This window comes from Canis lupus, chromosome 9, assembly GCF_003254725.2.
Source record: "Canis lupus dingo isolate Sandy chromosome 9, ASM325472v2, whole genome shotgun sequence".
Lineage (NCBI taxonomy): Eukaryota > Metazoa > Chordata > Mammalia > Carnivora > Canidae > Canis > Canis lupus.
In genome coordinates, this window is record NC_064251.1 from 10835316 (window position 1) to 10860308 (window position 24993).

Below are 24993 nucleotides of genomic sequence, written 5' to 3' on the forward strand. Positions count from 1 at the left end.
ATAGAAATTTTTGCTTTATTCCCTGTAAATTAATAACCTTTTATAATAACTGTTATAAAGCCATTATAGCATCTGCCTTTGGTTCCGGGTGTGATCTGGGATCAAGTCCCACCCTGGGCTCTCTGTGGGGAGCCTGCCTCTCCCTTTGCCTATGTCTCTGCCTCTCCTTCTGTATCTCTCATGAATAGATAAATAAAATCTTTTTAAAAAAATGCATGAAAATCTTAATAAAAACTTGTTCTGAGCCAGTAAACAGAAATACATTACAAAGAATTGGATGGAATTTGGAGTAAATATTTTAGTACATATAAAATAGTCTTTGTCTGGATGATACTAGCCTCTCAATTTAAGTTTTTCTTTTGTTTCTTCCTTTCCTTTCACATCTGCCTCCCTTCCTCCACACACACATACACACAGCCTTCCAACTGATCCCTTCACCACTACCCAGGAAGTCACAAAAGTAAAACAGACCTTTCAATCAGGAACCTTTTTATGTGTTATTTTAAATTATATATGAATACATGTCAAAACTAAATTCTGTACTAAAAGAACATTTTTTAAGTTGATATTAAAATCAGAACACTTAAAAATTGATATTGATAATTATGTAAATCATATAATTTAAAAATAACATTGTTTTCACTTTACAGGTACAGAAGGTTTTATTGGATTTAGACATGCAGCCTATCAAAGATAATCAAGCTAAAAAATTAAGTGGTGGTCAAAAAAGAAAACTGTCTTTAGGAATTGCTGTTCTTGGGAATCCAAAGGTAAATAAATATTAATGTATAACTCACAAATATAATATATTGTATATTTACATAGAATAATTATAAAGTTTCCACATACATAAAACACTATGCATTATTATGGATGTGATTAAAATAATAAGATTTTTAAACTGGAGTCATAAAGATAAAACATATTTACAGTAGTGGTTACTTCTAGGAAGTGGAATGGAAGGGACAGGTTTTAGTTACATTTCCAGTGTTTTATTTGTTTTAAAAAAGGTCTACGGAAAATATGGCCCAAAAAAATGGCATTTGTTATGTATCAGTGGTAGCTATACTAATTCTCTCTCTAGTTTTCTGTATTTTCATAATAATCCTGAATAAAATTTTAAAACAGAACAAAACCAGAGGAATAGTTCAGCTTTTCACTGTTCTGCTGATTTTATTTTGTGTCTGTTCTGTGCTTTTCTTTGTCCTCTAGAAACAGAACCATCTGATATAGTGCTTTGCACAGGGCTGAGATGCAGCCTGAGCCATCTTGGTCCCTGCCATCCTGCCACATTTCTCCTTGCTGCTATAGCTTGGGATCACTGTGGATTCTGGCTTTATATTAATTTATCTTTCTCCCAAACCTCAACAATGTTTTATTTTTTAGTTTATGTATCTGATTGTTATTGCACATATGTCTTATATGTTACCGATAATAGTTTTTTAAAATTGAAACAAAAATATTCACTTGCCAAACTGATAATTTAAAAAATTTATGCTTAGCTCATATATGACTGAAAAACTCAGTCCTAATATACTTCTGGTTGGAATAATAATTTGAAATGGGGAAGTTTTCCAGTGTCCATAAATTTTACATATTTTAGTTCTTCTGAGGATTCTCTGCCATTCCCTATTCTTTTTCACACAGATTCTATTGCTAGATGAACCAACAGCTGGAATGGACCCCTGTTCTCGTCATATTGTTTGGAATCTTCTGAAGTATGGGAAATCTAATCGGGTGACAGTGTTTAGTACTCATTTCATGGATGAAGCTGACATTCTTGCTGGTGAGATTTTTATTTTTGAAGCATAAGGTCATGGGACCAAATAGGAAATGGACATAGAGATGCAAAATCTTGATGAATAAAGAAGCTATGTGATCCTCACAGAACTGTGTTTTAAACTTTTTAAAAACTACATATTTTTATGTTTGGGAGTCCTGCAGACCATCTCAGATTCAGTAATTTGCTAGGGGAACTACTAGGACTCAACATACAGTATTTAGGAGTTAATACCACAAGACTGAAAGGATATGAAGCAAAATCAGCAAAATGAAAAGGCACATGGGACATGGAGGAAACCAGACATGAGCTTCCAAAAATCCTTTCCCAGTGGAGTCACTGAATATGCTTAATTTCTCTAGCAAGGAGTTGTTAACAACATATGTGAAATGTTGTCTACCAGGGAAGCTCATTAGAGACTCTGTGCAAGAGAGTGGCTTTATCACTTAACATCTATGTGAAACATGGGCAGACAATATGTTTTCTCGTTGCCTCAGTGTTCTCATTTAAAAACCAGGTAGTGATAATCTAGTACCTTTCAAATAAAGTTGTGAGTATTTAAGGATGTTTTAATGATGATATTGGTGTCTCATATGGTAGTTCACAAAATATAAATGCCAACTAACTTAAAAATTGAACTGCAAATGCTGTTACTAACTAAAAAATTGAAATGCAAATTTCTGTTTGCAGATAGGAAAGCTGTCATATCACAAGGAATGTTGAAATGTGTTGGTTCTTCAATTTTTCTCAAAAGTAAATGGGGGATTGGCTACCGCCTAAGGTATGATTCATTCTTGATTGACTTTATTCTTTATAATATTCTTGGTCTACTCTTACTATATTTCAGATTTGCCATAATATGCTTTGGTCAATTTTTATGGCACTGACTTTACTTCAAGCATTCAGATTTTACTTTTGGTTGCTTATTATTAAAAAGTTATGACTTTTGGTTTTCTCTAGCATGTACATAGACAAATATTGTGCCACCGAAACTCTTTCTTCCCTGGTTAAACAACATATACCTGGAGCTACCTTATTACAACAGAATGACCAACAACTTGTGTATAGCTTGCCTTTTAAGGACATGGACAAATTTGCAGGTATTACTTTCAGTTTCCTGATTGTTGAACCAGGATCTTGCATTGGGAATAGGTTTTCTTGATTTACTGTGTTGTTTAATTTTCTGTGTAGTATTTACATGTTCCTAGGTGGTTTTACTTTACTTTTACATTTCTGTAAAAGTACTTTGCTTTTGAGATCAGAAACTGTAAGTTAATGTGCAGGGTTTTTTTTTCATCTTAAAAACAATATGCAAGAAACTATTATGTTAACTTAAGGAAAACTATTTGCTTTGTTGTCAAGAAAGATTGTTCCATTTGCTTGGAGGCTTCCTGGGAATATGTAATGTTATACACACACAGAATAGTGTATGTGTTCTCAAGTTCTTTTCCAGTTTCATAATTCCATAATGAATTATATAATAGACCCTTGAATTATTTTAATTGTGGCATTAATTTTCACCTTCATGATGAGGAACTCACACTCAGTCTCCTTTATCTGTTTAGAGATCTCTTCATAACCAAAAGGATATTATTGATGCAGATATGTTGTGCAGGATTCTCTTAATATTTATCTCATTTGGACAGATTTTCTTTATTAATTTAATTGATTTTTTCCTGGGGGGAAAAAAGAATCCTTAATTAACTGGAATAAAATATATATGTCAACTTTAATATACTGTATCATTCTGTCTGTAAAATATTTCTTAGGTTTAATTTATAGTGTATGGTAAATATCCACTAGATATAGCTCTATAAACAAACATTCCTTGGGGTCCTTAGCAATTTTTAAGAATGTTAATGGGGTTCTGAGACCACAAATTTTGAGAACTACTGGACTGGCAGAGTAGATTTAGTCCTATCCCATTTTTAAAGAGTATTTTAGAATAATTCATGATGATATGCTAAACTACACAACATTCTTTCCTTTTTTTTCTTTTAGGTTTATTTTCTGCTCTAGACAGTCATTCAAACTTGGGTGTTATTTCTTATGGTGTTTCCATGACAACTTTGGAAGATGTGTTCTTAAAGCTAGAAGTTGAAGCAGAAATTGACCAAGCAGGTAGAAACAAAACTAACAAAAATTTTTAGGCAATAAACCAGAGAGATGGTGAACAAGATGAATAATTATATGAGCATATGAAATATATTTTTAGAGGAAGAAAGGGTAGATAGAAACAGATAAATAAATAACTGAGATATTTACTGAAAACAGTAGGAGTTGTGAAGGAAATAATGGGGTGGTCTTGGGAGGCAGATAACTTAGATTGTATCTTTAGGGAGGACTGTGTTGAGGTGATAAACTAAGACTTGGATGGCAAGAAAAATGTAAATACCTGAAGATTTTCTTGCAAAGCTTTTTGGGTAAAGGGAACTGCTAGTGCAAACTGTTAATTAATTACTCAAGGAGTTGGATATGTTTGATGACCAAGAAAAGGCCCTTGCAGATAGAGTTTAGAGAACCAAAGAGATTAGAGGGGAGGGCCAGGGGCCAGATCATGTTTAGTCTTTGAATATCTGGAAAAGAATTTGATTTTCTTAGTGCAATGTGTAGCTATTGAGAATTCTAAAGCAAAGGAGTAACATGATCTGATTTGCATGTTTAAAAAATGCATTCTGGGGGCACCTGGATGGCTCAGTGGGTTAAGTATCTAACTCTCTTCATAAAAGGAGATATAAAAGCACAGACAAAATAGTGTTTTAGGAGAGAGGAAGTGATTACTTATTTTCTGGTTGCTGTGAAGAATAAGATAAGAACAGAAAAGATGACTTTGGTAACAGAGAAGACAGTGAGGGCTTTGGAGTGTGGAAGACAGTGGTGACCTTGACAGCAGCCATTTCAGTGGTGTGGTAAAAGTCAAAGCTGGTTCTGTGAAGTTTAAGGTGAGAAGGTGAGTTGAGTAAACAATTGAAAATGAGCATGATTGGGGTGATGGTAATGTGTCACGAAGGTGAAAGAAACAATGTTTCTCTCAAACATGGAAAAAGGAGAGGAGTCAGGTTTATGATAAAGATGTGAAATCAGATTATAGACAGAGTTCACATAAAAGTTTTAGATCTTGCATAATTAGAGGGAGAACAAGATCTCAAATTTGGACATGCTTCCAGTTTGATGAAATTGGGTAGAGATGAAGGTGTGGGAGTAGGAGAAATAGAGGAAATTAGAGGTCAGGATATAGAATGTATTATCAATGCGTATGCTTGTAACACCTCGGATGATGGAAGAGAATTAGGTGGAAAAAATGCCTATATCTAATGCTAAATATTTTGAAGTATAGGAAGTAGTCTGTAGAAATGTTTGGGTAGTGGGGATAAAGATGAGAAGGCTATGTGCAGTGTAGGTATTACGGCTTTGTTCTGTATACCTTGAAGTTCACCATGCAGAATAAATTTACCTGTAACATTGGCTTGCATTCAGTTTGGCTGATTTTGTTTTATTTTTCAAGCGTTAAAAATGTCAAATTCTGTAGAAGGTAAATTGGTGTTCACTGAATACCATGATTGTAATGTATAATGTTGTAGCTCCATTTTTAGTTTGATTCAGTCCATTGTATCAGGGAAAAAGAGGGATTAGACTGGTTCCTCTTACTAAGTCATTCATCTAAACTGTTGAGTTGCGAAGGTCCCAGGATAACCAGGCTGTGGTTCAGTATTACTTTATGCATTATTCCATTCCACTCTTAAAGTTTTTAATGTTTACTCATTTTTAAAATTTAACATAAGTCATAGAAGTCCTTCTTTTTTGGTTCTCCTCGTGCTGAAACCAATTTTCATCTTTTTATTGTTTTTCATTTTTAAAAAATTGAGTCACTCATAAAAATAACCTTTTTTCTTATCCTCACTGATTAATATTATCAGTGTTTGGTCTCATGGAATAAATTATATGTCTCTTTTGTGTCTGGCTTCTTTTACCTAATATTATGTTTGTAAGTTTTAAACTACCATAGTTGTATAGTATATTTAGTTTCATTGTTTGTTTTTTTTTATTTTTTTATTTTTTTTTATTGGTGTTCAATTTACTAACATACAGAATAACCCCCAGTGCCCGTCACCCATTCACTCCCACCCCCCGCCCTCCTCCCCTTCTACCACCCCTAGTTCGTTTCCCAGAGTTAGCAGTCTTTACGTTCTGTCTCCCTTTCTGATATTTCCCACACATTTCTTCTCCCTTCCCTTATATTCCCTTTTACTATTATTTATATTCCCCAAATGAATGAGAACATATAATGTTTGTCCTTCTCCGACTGACTTACTTCACTCAGCATAATACCCTCCAGTTCCATCCACGTTGAAGCAAATGGTGGGTATTTGTCATTTCTAATAGCTGAGTAATATTCCATTGTATACATAAACCACATCTTCTTTATCCATTCATCTTTCGTTGGACACCGAGGCTCCTTCCACAGTTTGGCTATCGTGGCCATTGCTGCTATAAACATCGGGGTGCAGGTGTCCCGGCGTTTCATTGCATTTGTATCTTTGGGGTAAATCCCCAACAGTGCAATTGCTGGGTCGTAGGGCAGGTATATTTTTAACTCTTTGAGGAACCTCCACACAGTTTTCCAGAGTGGCTGCACCAGTTCACATTCCCACCAACAGTGTAAGAGGTTTCCCTTTTCTCCGCATCCTCTCCAACATTTGTTGTTTCCTGCCTTGTTAATTTTCCCCATTCTCACCGGTGTCAGGTGGTATCTCATTGTGGTTTTGATTTGTATTTCCCTGATGGCAAGTGATGCAGAGCATTTTCTCATATGCATGTTGCATTGTTTTAGGCTATGCTGTTACAAGAGTATTTTATGACTTACTCATTCACCTCTTAGACAGTTGGGTTCTTCCAAGTTTATGGCTATTCTTGACAGATAGCCAGCTCCGAATATTCTTGTATATGTGTTTTGGTAGACCTATGTACTTATCCTTGTTGTCTTTATACCTAGCAGCGAATTTTCTGGGTCATAAGATATGCATGTGTTCAGTTTTAATAATAGTGCCAAAGTATATGAAAATTCTGTTTGTCCTACATCACCACCAGATGTATGCTTCTTTAAAATTTATATGCCTCAGAAAGATTTTTATCCTTTTAAGGAATATACCATAATTTTCCCTTTGTTTTGTTTTGGCAAATAGATTATAGTGTATTTACCCAGCAGCCACCAGAGGAAGAAATGGATTCAAAATCTTTTGATGAAATGGAGCAGAGCTTACTTATTCTTTCTGAAACCAAGGCTTCTCTAGTAAGCACCATGAGCCTTTGGAAACAGCAGGTGTATACAGTAGCAAAGTTTCATTTGCTTACCTTGAAACGGGAAAGTAAATCAGTGAGATCAGTGTAAGTATAATCACTTTCCTGCCTGATGAGTTGTTTTTTTAAGGATACAAATTCAGCTTGTCATCTTAATTTTTTAAGTGTAAACATATGTAAATCTATGAGGTTTTAAAAGATTAAGACTGTAAACTTTACAATGTCAGAGAAAAGAATTATGCATTTTCAATTTTATTGAATACCACTAGAGCTTTTACTCTTTTTTTAAACTAGCATTTTTTAGGTTGCCTTAGTGGCTCAATGGGTTAAGCATCTGTCTTTAACTCAGGTCATGATCCCAGGGTTGGGCCTTCTGCTCAGCAGGGAGCCTGCTTCTCCCTCTGTCTGCAGCTCCCCCTGCTTGTACTCTCTCTCTGTGTCAAATAAGTAATATTAAAAAAAAAATAGCATTTTTTTGTTCTCATCTAAATCAGGAACTGTCATAATATTAATTGCAACTTTTGAATTATCACTGTATTTAAATTTTATTTTGCAATTATATTTTACACAATTGTTTTGTACATACTATGTGTAACTACTTTTTATAAATAGCAAGAAGAGTAAAAGTTTTATCTTTATCAGGTAAAGAACAGAAATATAAAGAAGGCTTTATAGCTTGTGGAACTGGGATCAGAATGACATCTTTTCAACTTTGCTTTACCTCTTTCAGGTTCCATGGGTGCTAGATTTTCAATTATTGGAACATAACATTAAATATTTTCATATAACATGCACCAATCTTGTTAGATCCAAAACGGTAATAGAAATAAAATTTAATAAGCCTAGAGTATTGTTATGTGCTTGAGATACATTGAATTCATTTGCTTTTTTTGCCCTAATTTATTCAGAAGGAAAGAAATGTCAGTCAAGTGTCTTATTTATTTCTCTGCATTACTAAAAGAAAAATATTTATTTAAATCAGCATGTTTCAGTTTATTTAAATGAACCACTCCTCTTATAAAAAACACTCCCTGAAAAACAATAAAAGTCTTAGTTCAGACCGCTATAACAAAATAACATAGACTTGAGTGGCTTGAACAACAGAAATTTGTTTTATCATAGTTTTAGAGTGTGGAAATCAGATTAGGGTACAAAATTGGTCTTGAGGGCACTCTTCCTGGCTTGCAGAGATACGCTGTTATCTTGCTGTGTTCTCATATGACTTTCTTTGTTGACGCACAGGAGACAGAGAGCAGGCTCTCTGATGTCTCTTAGAAGGGCACTAATCGCATCTCGAGGGCCCTATGCCAATGACCTCATCTAATCCTGATTACCTCCCAAAGGCCTTATTCCTAATACCATCACACTGGAGGTTTAGGGCTTTGACATATGAATTTGGGGGGAGGGTGACACAAACATTCAATTCCTAACAAAAAGTATTTCAAATGCACATTTGACCATCTGTGCATTTAGGAAATGCTATTTCTTATATTTCCTCTCTTAAAGAGTTGTTTATATTAGCATATGAAAACACGTGAGAGATTCTTTGGTAAAGAAATTGCTTTATTTTATTCAACTTAAGAGTAGAGTTTCCAAATATTGTTTAATTATGAATTTTTTATTTTTAAAGATTTTATCTATTTATTCATGAGAGAGACAGAGACAGAGAGGCAGAGACATAGGCAGAGGGAGGAGCAGGCTCCCTGTGAGGAGCCTGATATGGGACTCACTCCAGGATCCCAGGATCACACCCTGAGCTGAAGGCAGATGCTCAACCACTGAGCCATCCAGGCATCCCAGTCATGAATTTTTATTATTTTTTTATTTTTTATTTTATTTTTTTAAAGATTTCATTTATTTATTCATAGAGACAGAGAGAGAGAATGAGAGGCAGAGACACAGGCAGAGGGAGAAGCAGGCTCCATGCAGAGAGCCCGACGTGGGATTCGAACCAGGGTCTCCAGGATCACGCCCCAGGCTGCAGGCAGCACTAAACCACTGCGCCACCGGGGCTGCCCCCAGTCATGAATTTTTAAATGTAAAACGCCTATTAACTGGTTATGGAACTAGGGTTCAATGCAGTATGCTTTTGGAAAAACTGATTGATGTATACTTAATTTATGAGAATGATTTTTTTAAATTAAATAAGGTTTCTGAAAATTACAAAATGCTAACCTGTGATAATCTAAGCTCTCTCTACCCACTTGCTTTGATACCTATCACAGGTAATATAGCAATATTTTACAGCATAAGACAGAAGAATATCTGCTTTCTAGATAGAAGGGCATTTTGAATAGGTAATAGAATTATGTACTTGACCAACAGCAAATAATGATCCTTATAACTGACTATTCTATCTTGCTTTGCTTCTCTCTAGAGGAACAATGGAAATTAATGTGGTGTGGATAACATTTCAAAGATATCAGTCATTCAGCGTTTCACTATATTTGAAAACAAAACAGTTTCACTGTATTTTTGTTTACTTCCCTGTATCTAAAATATTTTTGTAATATCTTTTCTAAAGCATAGGAGAGTATGCATAGCATAGTTAAGACATAGAGCAGGAAATAAGTAGTTCTGTCAGGACAATAGGCATATAAATGTGGCATAATGTCTAGTTCTTAAAAAATTATAAGCACAAGGTCACATATCCCATAAAAGTTTCAGGATGACTCTGATTTTAGTTTCATAACTTAATTTTATTATTAAATACTTGCTTTCTGGGCAGCCCCGGTGGCGCCGCGGTTTAGCGCCGCCTGCAGCCCAGGGCGTGATCTGGAGACCCTGGATCGAGTCCCACGTCAGGCTCTCTGCATGGAGCCTGCTCCTCCCTCTGCCTGTGTCTCTGCCTCTCTCTCTCTTTGCATCTCTATGAATAAATAAATAAATAATCTTTAAAAATAAATAAATAAATACTTGCTTTCTGTTCAGTATCGTCATGAGATCATTTTGGAAAACAGAAATTCTACTCTCAGGCTATTTCTTTCAAGTTTTTCTTTTCTCTCTCTTTTTTCTTCTTGCATGTGTACTTTTAACTGTTATTTGAAGGAGAATTTTTTAAAGTAGATATACATATTAATGTACCCTGTGTTTTATTTTTTTCCTTTCAGGTTGCTTCTGCTTTTAATTTTTTTCGCAGTTCAGATTTTTATGTTTTTGGTGCATCGCTCTTTTAAAAATGCTGTGGTTCCCATCAAACTTGTTCCAGACTTATATTTCCTAAAATCTGGAGACAAACCTCATAAATACAAAACAAGTCTGCTTCTTCAAAATTCTACTGGTGAGAGTGTGTGAAGGTCTGTGAATGTGTGTTGGTTGGGGCATAGGGGTGTGGATATAGGTCAGAGATTGGGATTTTAGAAGTAGACGTAAGGTAAAGGCATGATCTGTAGAAATCTTAAGTTTTAAAAAACTCCTTTTTGATATTGAATAATATATTACAGAAATGAAATTTTGGTTAACTATAGATTACGGTTTTTAAAAACTAACCTTGTACTGTTTATGATATTAAGATTTCTTTTCTTAATGGTAGCAACATATTGTCAAAGTAGTATGTTTCATATTAAAGTCTATGACAAGCAAAATAAACTTCAGAAGTTTTAGAAAGAGTTATAGTATGTAATATTTACACAATTACATGTCTAAATAGAAATGTTTAAACAATTTTTTAAGGACCATGTGAAAAATTAGTAAGAATTAAGAAAAAATGTATTAACTATATTTATAATCAAATACATTAAACTGGTAATGAGTATTTTTGAATTTTTTTATTTGCTATTTATTCTTAATTACATAGTTGTCAAATATGAAAAATGATTAAGAACCATGGTCTTGAACAAGGTTCAGAACAAGTAAAGAAAAAAAACATGGGATTTTGCTTTTCAAAATAATAAAGCGCAATACAAAATTTCATTCACATTTGAACAGTTGTTCCTACAAAATCTCCCATCTGCATAGATAGTTTATAGTCCCAAGGTTTTTGAAGAGGTAGCCAACTCTGGCAAATTTACAGTGAAACAGAGACAACTTTATTTGCTTCTCTAGCTGAAATAGGTTAGGAAGTTGCATTTGATATAATCGTTTATGTAACTCACAGACTCTTTGGGGTTTAATATTTTCCAACATGTAGCTATGTTCTAGTAATCTTTCCTTCTTGATTCATTATTAACTGAAGAGCTTTGACCAGTGTTGGATAATAATTATAGTTAGGGACGATTATAAATTACTTTTAAAATCATCACTTAAAAGGTAACTCTCAGTTTATTATATAATCTTTATTCTTTTGGAGGAAGAATGTATATTGTGACAGAAAACTACTCTTGAATAGAAAATGTGATGTTTTATAATTTATTTCTTTAATTAGAATTTTTATTTTGGTTTTAATACACATTTCATGTTGGTAAAATAAAGTGCTGCTTAAAGCCTATACTCTGATATAGTGACATTTTTTGTGTGTTTGGGAAATTGTACGTGTATCTCAAATAATTTTGTTTTGAGTTCACTCTTACTGATCTGCAGAAATTCTTGTATTTTCAAAATTTTGTCCCTTTTGTTATTTTTTAGTATTTCCAGAATTGTTTACATATGTACCCTATATTTTCCTAGGCCTTGATGGTCCTAAATAAAGCCATGTTTCCTTTGGGAATCAGTGGCCTCTGTATGTCTATATTGGATTGTATCTGATCCTCCTTGCAAAACTTTTTGTATCACAGGTGATCTAGTTCCTTCAGTTATAATGTAGCTCCCTTCTCAAGAATCTGGAGAAGAGAGATCATTTGTGTAGGTAAGGAGTAAGTGTAGTATCTAAAACACCAATGAAAGCACTAACGGCATCATTGTGACGCTCAGGTTTGGTGCTGAGTCTGATCCACCTGTCACTATTTTTAGTTACTGATAGTGGTTTCCTTTGTTTGGTTTTGATTTTTCTCAGAGTCACATTTGTCCTTTCTGGCTTTTGTGAATAAGAGGTGGAATGGTTTACATTCATCAGACTTGTTGGTATTGATCTAAAACTCAGACGGTATTCACAATCTTTCCCTTGGCTCCAGGCAATTTAAAGATTGTAGATGGAGATCTGATTAGAGTTTTAATATTTTAAGGCAGTTAAGACAATTGACATTTATAAAATCTGTCTGTTCAAAGTACACAGAAATCCTCTAATGAGTGATGTTACCTAACTGCACACGCTGCATGATTCTACCTTTTTGAGCCTAGCAGGTTCTCTTATTACATAAAGTTGCCATATAGATTTTTATTCTCACAGTTTCTCCCAATTTCATGTATTATAGGTAAACTTTCAATATAACAATAGTAGCAGGGATCCCTGGGTGGCGCAGCGGTTTGGTGCCTGCCTTTGGCCCAGGGCGCGATCCTGGAGACCCGGGATCGAATCCCACGTCGGGCTCCCGGTGCTTGGAGCCTGCTTCTCCCTCTGCCTGTGTCTCTGTGCCTCTCTCTCTCTGTGACTATCATAAATAAATAAAAATTAAAAAAAAATAGTAGCAGCAGCAGGAGCTACAATTTGTACAATTACTTTGCTAGGTTCTGTTTTTAAGGCTTGTATATATATTGACTTGTATTCAAAGCCAAGCTGACTGGCTCCAGAACCAGTGCTCTTAATCATGTCTTTTTAATGAAGATAATTACAAAAAAAAAAAAGCTGTTTCCAATGTTATTAAAAGTCTATGTCTGAAAAAAAAAGTCTATGTCTGTTTCTTATTTAAGCTGATTCTTAATTATTTGTTTATTTCTAATACCAGACTCTGATATCAGCGATCTTATTAGCTTTTTCACAAACCAGAACATCATGGTGACGATGTTTAATGACAGTGACTATGTGTCTGCTGCTCCCCATAGTGCAGCTTTAAATGTGATGTATTCAGAAGAGGTAAGAGTAATATATGTGAATGAATACCTATTTGAAAGTTCTAGAACATTAAGATGTTTTCTCTAAACTTACTCATTAGCTGATTTGACCTTAGTAGTTGGAAATTAGAATTTACTTTTGGACATAGCTAGCTGTGTTTATAATGTATTTTTTGACCTGGTGGATAACCAGTATATAAAACTATAAAAAACTTAATTTAATCTTTGTGTTATAAATTTGTTTAAAATACCAAAATATTTATAGACTCCAAACCAGGTTATCGTCTTCTGTTTTTATCTATTGAATATTATTTCTATAATTTGTTGAATCAGCTTTTAGCTAGTGAGGATTCACTTAGTTTGTGAGAAAGCTTGGTAGTACATAGTGGCAGTGTATTTATATATGGTATGTAATAACACTCTTTTTTTAAATTGTAGGACTATGTTTTTACAGCTGTTTTCAACAGTACTATGGTTTGTTCTTTACCTGTATTGATGAATATTATTAGTAATTATTATCTTTATCATTTAAATGTGACTGAAACCATCCAGGTCTGGAATACCCCGTTCTTTCAAGTAAGCAGACTTAAAATTGTGTGTGTGTGTGTGTGTGTGTGTGTGTGCAATAAAAGCCAAGTGCTAATTCAAAGGAAATCTATAGATGTTCATCCTGTCACAGTTCCTAGTCTTATTAAAACCTGAATTGGGGCTGCTTTACATCTGGGTTTAGGAATGCCCAGTATTAGTTTGCTTCAGGGTCAAGGAAGTTCTCTCTTGGTACTGATATTTTTGTAAAGCATAAGTATTTTCTCTATTAATCATACAAGGTAAATTAACATAATTTAAAAATGAATATTGTTCATCTAAAATCTCTTACTGGGGTATTAAAAGAAACTTGAAAAGTCACTCATATAGTCATTTTTCCTTTATATAGGACTGTTGGATTATAAATGTGAAAATTAAGTCTTCAGAAGATGGTCAACAAATTTCTCTCACCCTTATATTTTTTCATATATTGAAAAATAAATGGACAAATACCTTCCTGTAGTACCATTTTTTTTTACTTTCTATTGCTGTACTTTTTAAAAGAGCTTTATTGAGATACACTTCATACAGTATTAACTAATTTCAATCCAGTGATTTTTATTATGTTCATAGAGTTCTACATCCATCACTGTATCAGTTCTAGGTTTTATTATCTCCTTCACATTCCAGAAAACCATTGTACCTGTTAGATAATCACTCCCTACCTCCCTCACCCATTCCTACTCCCAGACAACCATTAATCTACCAATCTACCTTCTTCTCTCTCTATGGCTATAAAATCCACACCCAGAACTTGTTTAGTTTGTGGTCACTTTCTGCTGTCTTCAAATGTAGATCACTTGATTAGTACTATTCTTGTTACAGTTATGCTTAGACATGGAAACAAAGGAACATCATATTTGCATTTAAGAAAGATCACTGGCACCAGAGTGGAGAAGGATTTCTGTGGGGGAGAATCATGGTGGAGGAGAGGAAGGAACCTGCACTGACACAGATCAGAGCAGTTTTATTAACTAGTTCAAGTGAGAGGAGAGGATGAGCGACTGAGCTAAGGAGGTGGCAGTAACGACTGTGATAGAAGGAAAAGAACAGTGTTTGTCTTACTTTATCATTGTTGCATTTGTGAGAGGTGAGGAAAAGAATAATCGGATTTCCTACAGTCCTACAGTTCTGGGTAATATGGTTCATGGTAGTATCATTCACTGACTGAGAATATAGGCAGAAGAGAGTTGTGTTTTGTTTAGGTGGAATGGAGATATTTGTTTCAGTTTGAGTCTACAGAGTTGTTGGTTATCTGTGTGGCATTTGCCTGATGGGACATGTAGGAAGTATTTGGATGTGCGAATCTGAAGAGATTTCTGGAAGGAAATAATATTTGGGAGTCATCAGTAAATAAATAATATGGAAATTATCAGTTGTAGGTCATCCTTTGTGATTTTTTTTTATTGTGAAATATTTCAAGCCTACGGAAAATAAGCATGTATCTACTATCCAAATGTTTCAAATGTCAATGCATTTTTTTAATTTAATAAAACTTTAAATAAAAATACAGTTCAAAAGTCCAGTGTGCTCCTCTCTAATCCTGTTTCCTTCTCTCTACCATAAAATAACCACAATGCAAAACTTAGAATTCTGTTTTTATGATGATACTGTATTTATATATATCCATAACTATTAAAAAAGATCTTTCAACTTACATTTTTCATCAAACACAGACATATAACCTTACTGTTTCGAAAAACAGAGGCAAAGAAATGATACTTTTAAAGGTCATTATTCAAAGATAATAGTGTTCTTAATGTTCCACATTTTTCCCCTTCCTTTATCAGATTCTGTATGATTGAATACAAATGTGTTTATACTAATCTCCACTTACTGTACTATTTAGCTACTTGCCAACATATTTGTTGGTTCTATCTTGGTCTTCCACTGTAAATTACCACAGTTTGGGAAAAATTCTACAATGTCACCAACATGAATTAAAGAATTGTCTTTATTGCTTAAACTTAGAAGGCCAGAGTTGACAAAATGCACTCTGATTCCACATAATCCTGTGGAGAGGTGTACCACTGCCAGGGCCAGGGTGTCTGCTAGACATAGTGTGGGTTCTCTTCTAGAGCAGAATACATTCTGTGTCCATGAGTATATCTTTTTACAGAACAAGGGTAGGGAAATGGTCTTGTTAAGGGTGAGGGTAATACAATACACTTGGTTCTGGGTAGTTTGTATTTGGGGCACCAGCTGTTTACTTAGGTTGTCTGGAAGTTTCCCTTCTGTACTTGGATTTTTGGGGCAGCCAGTGACCATTGAGGCCTATAGGAATTATAGTCAACCCTCCCCCTCGCCCCACCCCGCTGGGGAGAAGAAACTCCTGTTTCCATAGGAGGCTGAGCTTGTTCCAAAGTACAGCTTTTTCAAAAGAGGGGCCAGAGATCCTAAATGGCTCATAGTCCCTGTAACCAACGAATGCATCAGAAATCATTCTCACATGGTCCTGTTCATTGCGTAGGATTACTGGTGGACATATTAACTGCTTTTTCATATACATCATTATTTTTAATTAAATGGTAAAAAGCTCCATTTAAATGCTGTATTATTTTGTGTTGTACATAAGAAAATGTAAATCTGATGATTTGCTCAGGATTATAAAGCTACTTACTAAGTGGCAGAGTTGGTCCTGTAGCTCACTGCCTGTTAACTTTGCCACCTGGTTTTTCATACAGACTATGCCTAGAATAGATATTCTAATATTTTTCTTCAGAAGTTTTGATAGTCTTTTATTTAGAAAGTGCTAAGATGATATAAAGTGATTTCGTTTCATTTCTTACTCCGTGATTGTCTTTCAGGAAATTACTGACATAGTTTTTAAAATTGAGCTGTATTTTCAAGCAGCTTTACTTGGAATCATTGTCACCGCAATGCCACCTTACTTTGCCATGGAAAATGCAGAGAATCATAAGGTAATGATTGAGTTAAAATTACAGGTAAAGTTTGTTGAGAGATCTCATACAAAATAATATATTTCGCGTGGGTATAAGAATTGTATTTTAGGAGTAAGTAAATGGAGAATAAATATATTTACTATTGTAACAGTGATAAATATCATTTATAACTTGAGTCCTTGTCACATGCTTCAAAAGTTATATCCTTTTATTTTATTTTATTTTATTTTATTTTATTTTATTTTATTTTATTTTATTTTAAGATTTTATTTATTTATTCATGAGAGACACACACACACACACAGAGGCAGAGACATAGGTAGAGGGAGAAGCAGGCCCCATGCAGGGAGCCCGATGAGGAACTCGATCCCGGAACTCCAGGATCACACCATAAGCTGAAGGCAGATGCTCAACACTGAGCCACTCAGGCGTCCCAAAAGTTATATCCTTTAATCCTTACAACATTTTAATGAAGTTTTATGTTACCAACTTTATTTATAGGTCAGGATGTGAGGATGGGAGTGATCAAAGCATGTGTCCATGTTGTCTCATCTCATTTAAGTAGTGGGTTCTTATGTTCTATTGGTGCACTAAGCTGCCTCTCCTTAACCTTAAATGGAATATATTGAATGCACAAGTACTTAATTTTTGCTAAATGGAAAAAATGGATAATGATTGTGATTACCAGAGCCTAGGAAACATTGCTGTGTGTACACAGGGTGTTCAGTATCCTTTTACTTTTCTGCTCTTTTCTGTTCTCAGGCACATGGTGCTCTTATATGGTCTCTTGGCTGTTGAAAGTCTTCGACCCTACTACCCTGCTCACATTGTCCCTCTTATTCCTCTAATCAAAATTCTCATTTTTCCCATGTCTGTTCCTAGTTCAGTGGAAGCAGATTTGTCTAAATTAATTTACCCAGTGTGACAAATAATGAAGTTAAGCCTCAGCAAATAATTACATATTTTCATAGTTCTCCTTAGTGGAAAAGTAATACATGAGTCTTAGGAGATATTTTTAAAATATATGTATTATTTCTGTTTTAAATATATATTCATTATTCTAATTTAGAAAATGTAGAAAAGTGTAAGAAAATTTAAAAATATCTATAACATTACCACTCACATAAAAAACTTACTAGACAATTGCATTTTTTCTTTTTTGTTTCAACTTAAATGTTTTTTAATTCAAATTTTTATTTAGAGATAATTGTAGACTCATATTGGGAGGATAGAAAATAATATGGTGAGATCCTGTGTACCCTACTCACTTCACCAGAGTAATAACATCTTGTAAAACTGTAAAATCCCAGGATCTTGGCAGTGGTAGTCAAGATCCAGGACAGTGCCATCACCACAAAGATCCTTCCTATTGCACTTTCAAGCCCACACACCCACCCCCTCCAAGACCTCTGGCAACCACTATTCTGTTCTCCATTTCTGGAATTTTGATATTTTAAGAATGTATATATGGAATCACAACATTTCACTGGGCATAATTCCCTGAAGATTCATTCAGTTTGTATGTATATGTATCAGTAGTCCATTCTTTTTTTTAAAATTTTTTAAATTTTTTATTGGTGTTCAATTTACCAACATACAGAATAACCCCCAGTGCCCGTCACCCATTCACTCCCATCCCCCGCCCTCCTCCCCTTCTACCACCCCTAGTTCGTTTCCCAGAGTTAGCAGTCTTTATGTTCTGTCTCCCTTTCTGATATTTCCCACACATTTCTTCTCCCTTCCCTTATATTCCCTTTCACTATTATTTATATTCCCCAAATGAATGAGAACATATAATGTTTGTCCTTCTCCGACTGACTTACTTCACTCAGCATAATACCCTCCAGTTCCATCCACGTTGAAGCAAATGGTGGGTATTTGTCATTTCTAATAGCTGAGTAATATTCCATTGTATACATAAACCACATCTTCTTTATCCACTCATCTTTCTTTTTTATTGCTGGGTGGCATTCCATGATATGAATCTGGATTGTTTCCAGTTTTTGACTATTATGAATAAAGCTGCTGTGAACATTTGCATATAGGTTTTTGTGTGAATGCAAGTTTTTATTTCTCTGGGATAAATGCCCAAGAGTACAATTGCTGTGTCATATAGTGATTCCATGTTTGGTTTTATAAGGAATTGTCAAACTTTTCCAGAGTGGATATATTGTTTTACATTCCCATCAGCGTTGTATGAATGACAAAAGCATAGATCATACAAAATAACTCTATTTGACTTTTTTCATACTTATACTAGAGTTTATATTTTTGTTCTTATAATTCATTGAACACAAAAGTTGTCCATTTTTTAAATCACTTCTTCTCTTCTTCTTAACTAATTTTTATATTTCATGCTTCTGTTATCTCTATGGCTAACTCATATAATAAATACATTTAATTATTAGGAATATATATTTTTATAGATGCCAAAAGTCAACTGAGTAGAATTGTTAGGTATTTAGATTTATAAAGGATTTTTAAAATTTCAAATTAAATAATGAGGGTACCTGGGTGGCTCAGTGGTTGAGCATCTGCCTTTGGCTCATCTGCCTTTTGGCTTTGATCCTGGGGTCCTGGGATCGAGTCCTGCATCGGGCTTCCTGCAGGAAGCTTGCGTTTCCTTCTGTTTATGTCTTTGCCTTTCTTTTTGTGTCTCTCATGAACAAATAAAATCTTTTTAAAAAACCCAAATAACAAGTTAAACAATGACAGGATGAGAAACTTAGGAAAACTTAGATCATTCAAGTTTACTGTTTGTATACATGAAAATGCTAATTAATTATATTAATAACTTACATCTTTGTACTATATAGGAGTATATGAAACACTAAAATGAATTATCTGTATAAAGTTTCACACTTAAGCTGAAAGCCTTATGTAAATCCACAAGACATTGGCAGTTTATTAGTGTTTTCATAAAGGTTAATTTTTAAAAATGAGAGTGCTTTATGTTTAAGCACAACTTTCTATCTATTTTCAAAGATTCTTAAAAGCAACAGTGTTTTGGCTACTTGTGTTTGAACAGCTATATGCCTCCATGACATCTTTTGCTTTATTTTAGTGTTTCTTTGCCTTACTGTATTCTGATTCTGAAAAAGGACTAATGAGCCAAATTAAAGACTATATGGAATTTATATTTAGTTGTAGGAAGGCTTTTATTACCTGGAGACCTGGAATGTGACCTGTATTGTTTTGTTGATGTAGAATTAAGAGTTCTACAATAATTTGCTAGAGTTTTTTGTTTGTACAATGTTTATAGTTATATTTTCCCTCTTCCGTCTTTTTGTTTTGTAGATCAAAGCTTATACTCAGCTTAAACTCTCAGGGCTTTTGCCATCTGCATACTGGATTGGACAAGCTATTGTGGATATCCCCCTATTTTTTCTTGTTCTTATTTTGATGCTAGGAAGCTTATTTGCATTTCATTATGGATTATATTTTTATGCTATAAAGTTCCTTTCTGTGGTAAGTTAACATCACTTGTATTATGCTATTTTTAAATGAAATGTCATTTTAAAAAATTAAGTATTTATAAACCTGACAAGTGTTGGTTGGTTAATTTGGATATTAGTTATTTTACAGAAAATAGAACCAGTATCTATTTTAATTACTGTATATGATACTGATAATGCAGTTCCTATTACTGTAAGTGATTTTTAAAAACAGTAACTAGCCATCATTATAAAATAATTCCTTGAAATTGAGGTAGTCTTTTCTGTAGACTGCCTACATGTGTGTAATCAAGAGTAATTAAATGGTCCATCTTAAAATGTTTTCCTTGTCCCTAAGCTTGAAAATAATTTCACAAAGAAGTTCTTTTATTCCACAATTTAAAACATTGCTTAAACTACTAAGGAAGAGTATGGCTTACATTCATGTTCACACATACATGACTAATACTAGACCCTTCATGTGAATGATTTATATAAAGAAAAAGGGAAAATAGAACTAGGAAAATAGAGCTACTGAAAGTAATTCTGTCATTTTCCAGAGATCATGCTGACTTTACGCATTAATTTCTGCCTTATAAATTAATAAATGTTTTTCTTAAATATTTATCAAATGCATTGAATGCTGTATATTGAAATGGTAGCTAATAGTTGATTGAAACGGATAAAGTTATAACCTGCTATTATACTTGTTTTTATAATAAAATGATTAGAGATAGCATTTTGGTTAACATAAAAAGAACTACAATAGTGTTCAGTGTAAATTACTTGATCAGGCTGTGTTACAGTTAGTTAAAAGTATGAGTTTTACTGACTTAGGAAAAATGTGCATGGTAATTCCTCAACTAACCACAAGTTCAGTTTTTGGAGTGATTGGTTGAGCAACAAAATTTGAATAACAGTCATTCCTTAGTATTTTAACATGACTGGTGTTTTATATCGTATACTACTAGCTACTCATTTTTTTTACATAAAATACACATTTTTGTTTTACAGGTTTTTTGCCTTATTGGTTATGTTCCATCAGTCATTCTGTTTACCTATGTTACTTCCTTCACTTTTAAAAAAATTTTGAATACCAAAGAGTTTTGGTCATTTATCTATTCTGTGGTAAGTCATGTTTTGTATTATTTCACTCCAGCTTTTTCATAGTTGGTTATTTGAAAGTCATGAACCCTTTCAAGATTATATTCAAAATGTTATTGTATCTTTTCTAAGTACAGAACTTAGGTAGATAGCTGGCAGCATCTTTTTATGTGTATATTTGTCTTCTGCATCATCCATTCCTGAAAGGGATGGTACTGAAGGCATCTAAGAATTTTATGGCAAGGATGCCAGTGGCAAACAACTGATCCTGGCACCTCCCGGCTAAGTATCATCTCTGGTTCCATGTTTAATTAGAGGATTGAAAACATAATAAATGTCAAGGTACAAACTTACAAGTCAGTTTGTATGAAATTGCTAACACCTTTTCACTTGTTTTCTCTTTTTTTTTCTTTAGACAGCATTGGCTTGCATTGCGATCACTGAAATAACATTTTTTATGGGATACACAGTTACTGCTGTTCTTCATTATACTTTTTCCATAGTCATTCCAATCTATTCACTTCTGGGTTGTCTGATTTGTTTCATAAAGGTAGGTCTGTTACATGTTTTAATATTTGGAAATCAAAAAAAAATATTTGGAAATCATAAATACTGGCTAATTTTTTTTGATTTGTAGTTCTTGTACTGAATATAGTAAAAAACAGCTTAGTTGCTATTTACTTGATTTGAGTGTTGTTAAACAGCGGTTTAAGATTACTGTGAAATATTTTCAAGCATGTCTTTAAACTGTAAAGTCTCAAAGGAGGAAAAGTATGCCTGTTATCTGTTCTTTGATTCCCAAAAGGATGTACATAAATCCTCAAATGATCTGACCTCAGTCAGTATTTGTTTTGGGAGAGTTTTTCAAGGATTAAATAATGTATTGTGCTATAAAGGGATGAGAGAAATAAAGTATAAGAGACTTTTTTAAAGAAAAATAAAACATTAGTTTTACTAAGCTTGGAAAATTAAAAAATTTGCATTTGATTAGAAAAAAATTAAATGTTGAATTATTGATTTAGAATGACTGCTAACTTAATTCTGTGCCTCACCTTGCTTCCTCCCTGCCCCACTTTATTTATTCTTCAGTTTAATATGTTTAATTTATACATCCCCAGATAGAAATATCTTGGCATGGGAAAGATTTTAATCTAAGTAGAAATCATACCTATTAATATTAAAATATTAAAAGCTAACTTCTGTATAGAGAATGCATGTTTGCTGAATAAAATGCATTTTAATATAAATATTCCTACACACTGCAGCTTTAAGAAAACTACTACTCATAACACATCTGACACCAAATGTGTGGGATTTTTCCTCACATAAAGCAATTTTGACACTGAACTAGCTGGAGTTAATGTAAACTCAGGGCTACGTTCAGGGTTAAGTGCACATTCCCACAAGATTGCCTCCTGCATTTCAGATGCCAGATCCAAGTGTGGATCTACAGGTAGCACATGCTTGTATCTGATGTGGCTACAAATCCAGGCTTCCTGTGACCCCTGCACAGGTTCAGCAATTTGTTATAATGGCTTATAGAATTTAGGGAAATACTTTATGTATTTTTACCAGTTTATTGTAGTGGATATGCAAATAAGTAGGTTAAGAGCTACGGAAAGCCAACTCCAGAAGTGTCCCAAGTACTGGAACTCTTGTCTGCATGAAGTTTCGAACATGCCACCTTCCCAGCATGTGGATGCATTCACCATCTAAATTCTTCTAACCTTGTATTTTTGGAGGATTTTATGGAGATTTCATTACTGAGGCACAGTGAGATAAATCAGTCTTCAAGCCTCTCTCCCCTTTTGATCAGTGAATGAGGCTGCAAGTTTCCACCTTCTAATCACTTGGTTGGTTCCCCTGGCAACCAGCACCACCATCCTCCAGGAGTCCTCAGTAGCATTAACTCAGCTTTGGTTGATTAGGACTTATTTTAAATAACAAAAGATGATCCTGTCACCTCTGTCACTCAGGAAATTCCAAGGGTGTTAGAAGAAGTGTCCTGGGAATTGGGTCTAAGACCAAATACCATTATATCATCTTAATCACAGCAACATATCAATTTTCAAAAATTTTTGTCTTAGACTTCTTGGAAGAATATTCGAAAAAATGAGGACACCTATAATCCATGGGATAGGCTTTTGGTGGCTGTTATATCGGTAAGAACAAAAATATTGGTGCTAGCATGTTCCCTTAAGAGCAGTTTGGTTGTGTGATTTTAACTCTTTTTAGTTTTTATCATGTTGCATAAGAATGAAGATGCTTCAGAAAGTCAAGTGTGTTAGTGCCAGCCAGTATACATTTGGTGTTAGTATATTTATTGAGTATGTCCACTTTAATATACTTGACTCTCTTATGTTATTAATTCTATTTAATTATAATTCTCGCTTCCTCAGAAACTAAAACAACTTTTTTTTTCCTTTAATTATATTATATGAAACTGACAACCAATGAACTTTTACAGAGGTAGAAAAATAAATGAAGGATTATTTTATTAAAAATCCATCTTGGCTTGCATTGAAATTCTTAGCTCATATGATGTGTGAAGAAAATAGTGATTAATTATTTTGGTGATGGTAAGGAACCTGGTGTATGTAGTCTTTATTCTATTGATAGAGGGCTAGAAAAACATTCAGTCATGAGCTCTTATGTGTTCTTCTTGTAGCCTTACCTGCAGTGTGTACTCTGGATTTTCCTCTTACAGTACTATGAGAAAAAATATGGAGGCAGGTCAATAAGAAAGGATCCTTTTTTCAGGTCAGTTAATTTTTTAAAACGTTTTAATGTTTTTTAGTATATTTACAAAGTACATAATCTAGTTTTAGGTAATTTCCTTAACTCAGTAAAAAAAGCCTACAGTCATCAGTGGCCCTCCTTGCACATGCCCCTGGTCCTGTATAACCACTAATCTACTAATCTAGCTGCTGTATAGATCTGCCAATTCTGAACATTTATATAAGTGGAATTATATAATATATAGTCAGTCTTTTTGTGTTTGGCTTCTTTTACTTACCATGTTTTGAAAGTTCATCCATGTTGTAGCATGTAGCAGTATTTCATTACTTTTTTCTTTTCTTAGTAATATTACATTGTATGGAAATACCACACCTGACTTATCTAATCATCAGTTGATGGACATTTGAGTTGTTTCTGCTTTTTGGCCATTATGGATAATGCTGCCATGAATGTATTTATTAACCACTAAGTACTCCCCATGTTGACTGAGGGCTTAGCATCTGGCTCTCTTTCTTCTTTCTCTTTGTTCTTACTCCTGCTTGGGAGAGAGTCAGTGTCCAAGGGGGAGATAACCTTTCTAGCATCCTGTGCCTCAGTTTCTGATTTTCTCTGCACTCATGACTGAGTCCTTTGCGTCTCACGTGTTGATTTGGATCAGAACCCTGCCTTTACTGCTTTTCACTTCATCTGTGTCCCATGCTACCAGTAATACTTCATCTTTCCAGCTTTCTTATTTTATTAGTCTTAGTAGCCTTTTCTACTGTGGTTTCCCCCCTTGAGTTTTTTCTGTTTTAAAATGCATCCACTAGGGATCCCTGGGTGGCGCAGCGGTTTGGTGCCTGCCTTTGGCCCAGGGCACGATCCTGGAGACCCGGGATCGAATCCCACGTCGGGCTCCCGGTGCATGGAGCCTGCTTCTCCCTCTGCCTGTGTCTCTGCCTCTCTCTCTCTCTCTCTGTGACTATCATAAATAAATAAAAAATTAAAAAAAAAATAAAATAAAATAAAATGCATCCACTAATCACTGTTTTCACCTTTTCTCTATTCAGCTTCACTCACGTAATTCATTACTGTCACCCTCTTTCAGCACCCTATATTCAACTTCTATATCCCTTTCACCTGTCTGCTAAAAATCATAATTTTTGGTAAGTCTAATTATAGGCTAGAGAAAATTAATATAAAAGTACAGTTTGCTAATATCATGTATTTATCACATATAAACTCAGCTTTGTTTTAACACCTGTTATCCCATTTTCTTCCTATCTCTTTGATAGTTATCCCAAAC

At 34.2% G+C, this 24993-nt stretch overlaps 1 protein-coding gene across 3 annotated transcripts in view; it reads left to right on the top strand.

Annotated features, from left to right (window-relative positions):
* Positions 1–24993, top strand: part of ABCA5 (ATP binding cassette subfamily A member 5) — a 73009-nt gene that overhangs the window by 35641 nt on the left and 12375 nt on the right. For all 3 annotated transcript variants that reach the window (XM_025436505.3, XM_025436506.3, XM_025436507.3), the window contains exons 14-28: positions 651–770; positions 1648–1786; positions 2471–2561; positions 2741–2880; positions 3782–3901; positions 6964–7165; positions 10189–10358; positions 12838–12965; positions 13382–13519; positions 16336–16449; positions 19729–19899; positions 20880–20993; positions 21385–21519; positions 23057–23131; positions 23638–23729. In XM_025436505.3, the coding sequence (XP_025292290.1) occupies positions 651–770; positions 1648–1786; positions 2471–2561; positions 2741–2880; positions 3782–3901; positions 6964–7165; positions 10189–10358; positions 12838–12965; positions 13382–13519; positions 16336–16449; positions 19729–19899; positions 20880–20993; positions 21385–21519; positions 23057–23131; positions 23638–23729 (1949 nt within the window). The remainder of the gene's footprint in view (positions 1–650; positions 771–1647; positions 1787–2470; positions 2562–2740; positions 2881–3781; positions 3902–6963; positions 7166–10188; positions 10359–12837; positions 12966–13381; positions 13520–16335; positions 16450–19728; positions 19900–20879; positions 20994–21384; positions 21520–23056; positions 23132–23637; positions 23730–24993) is intronic.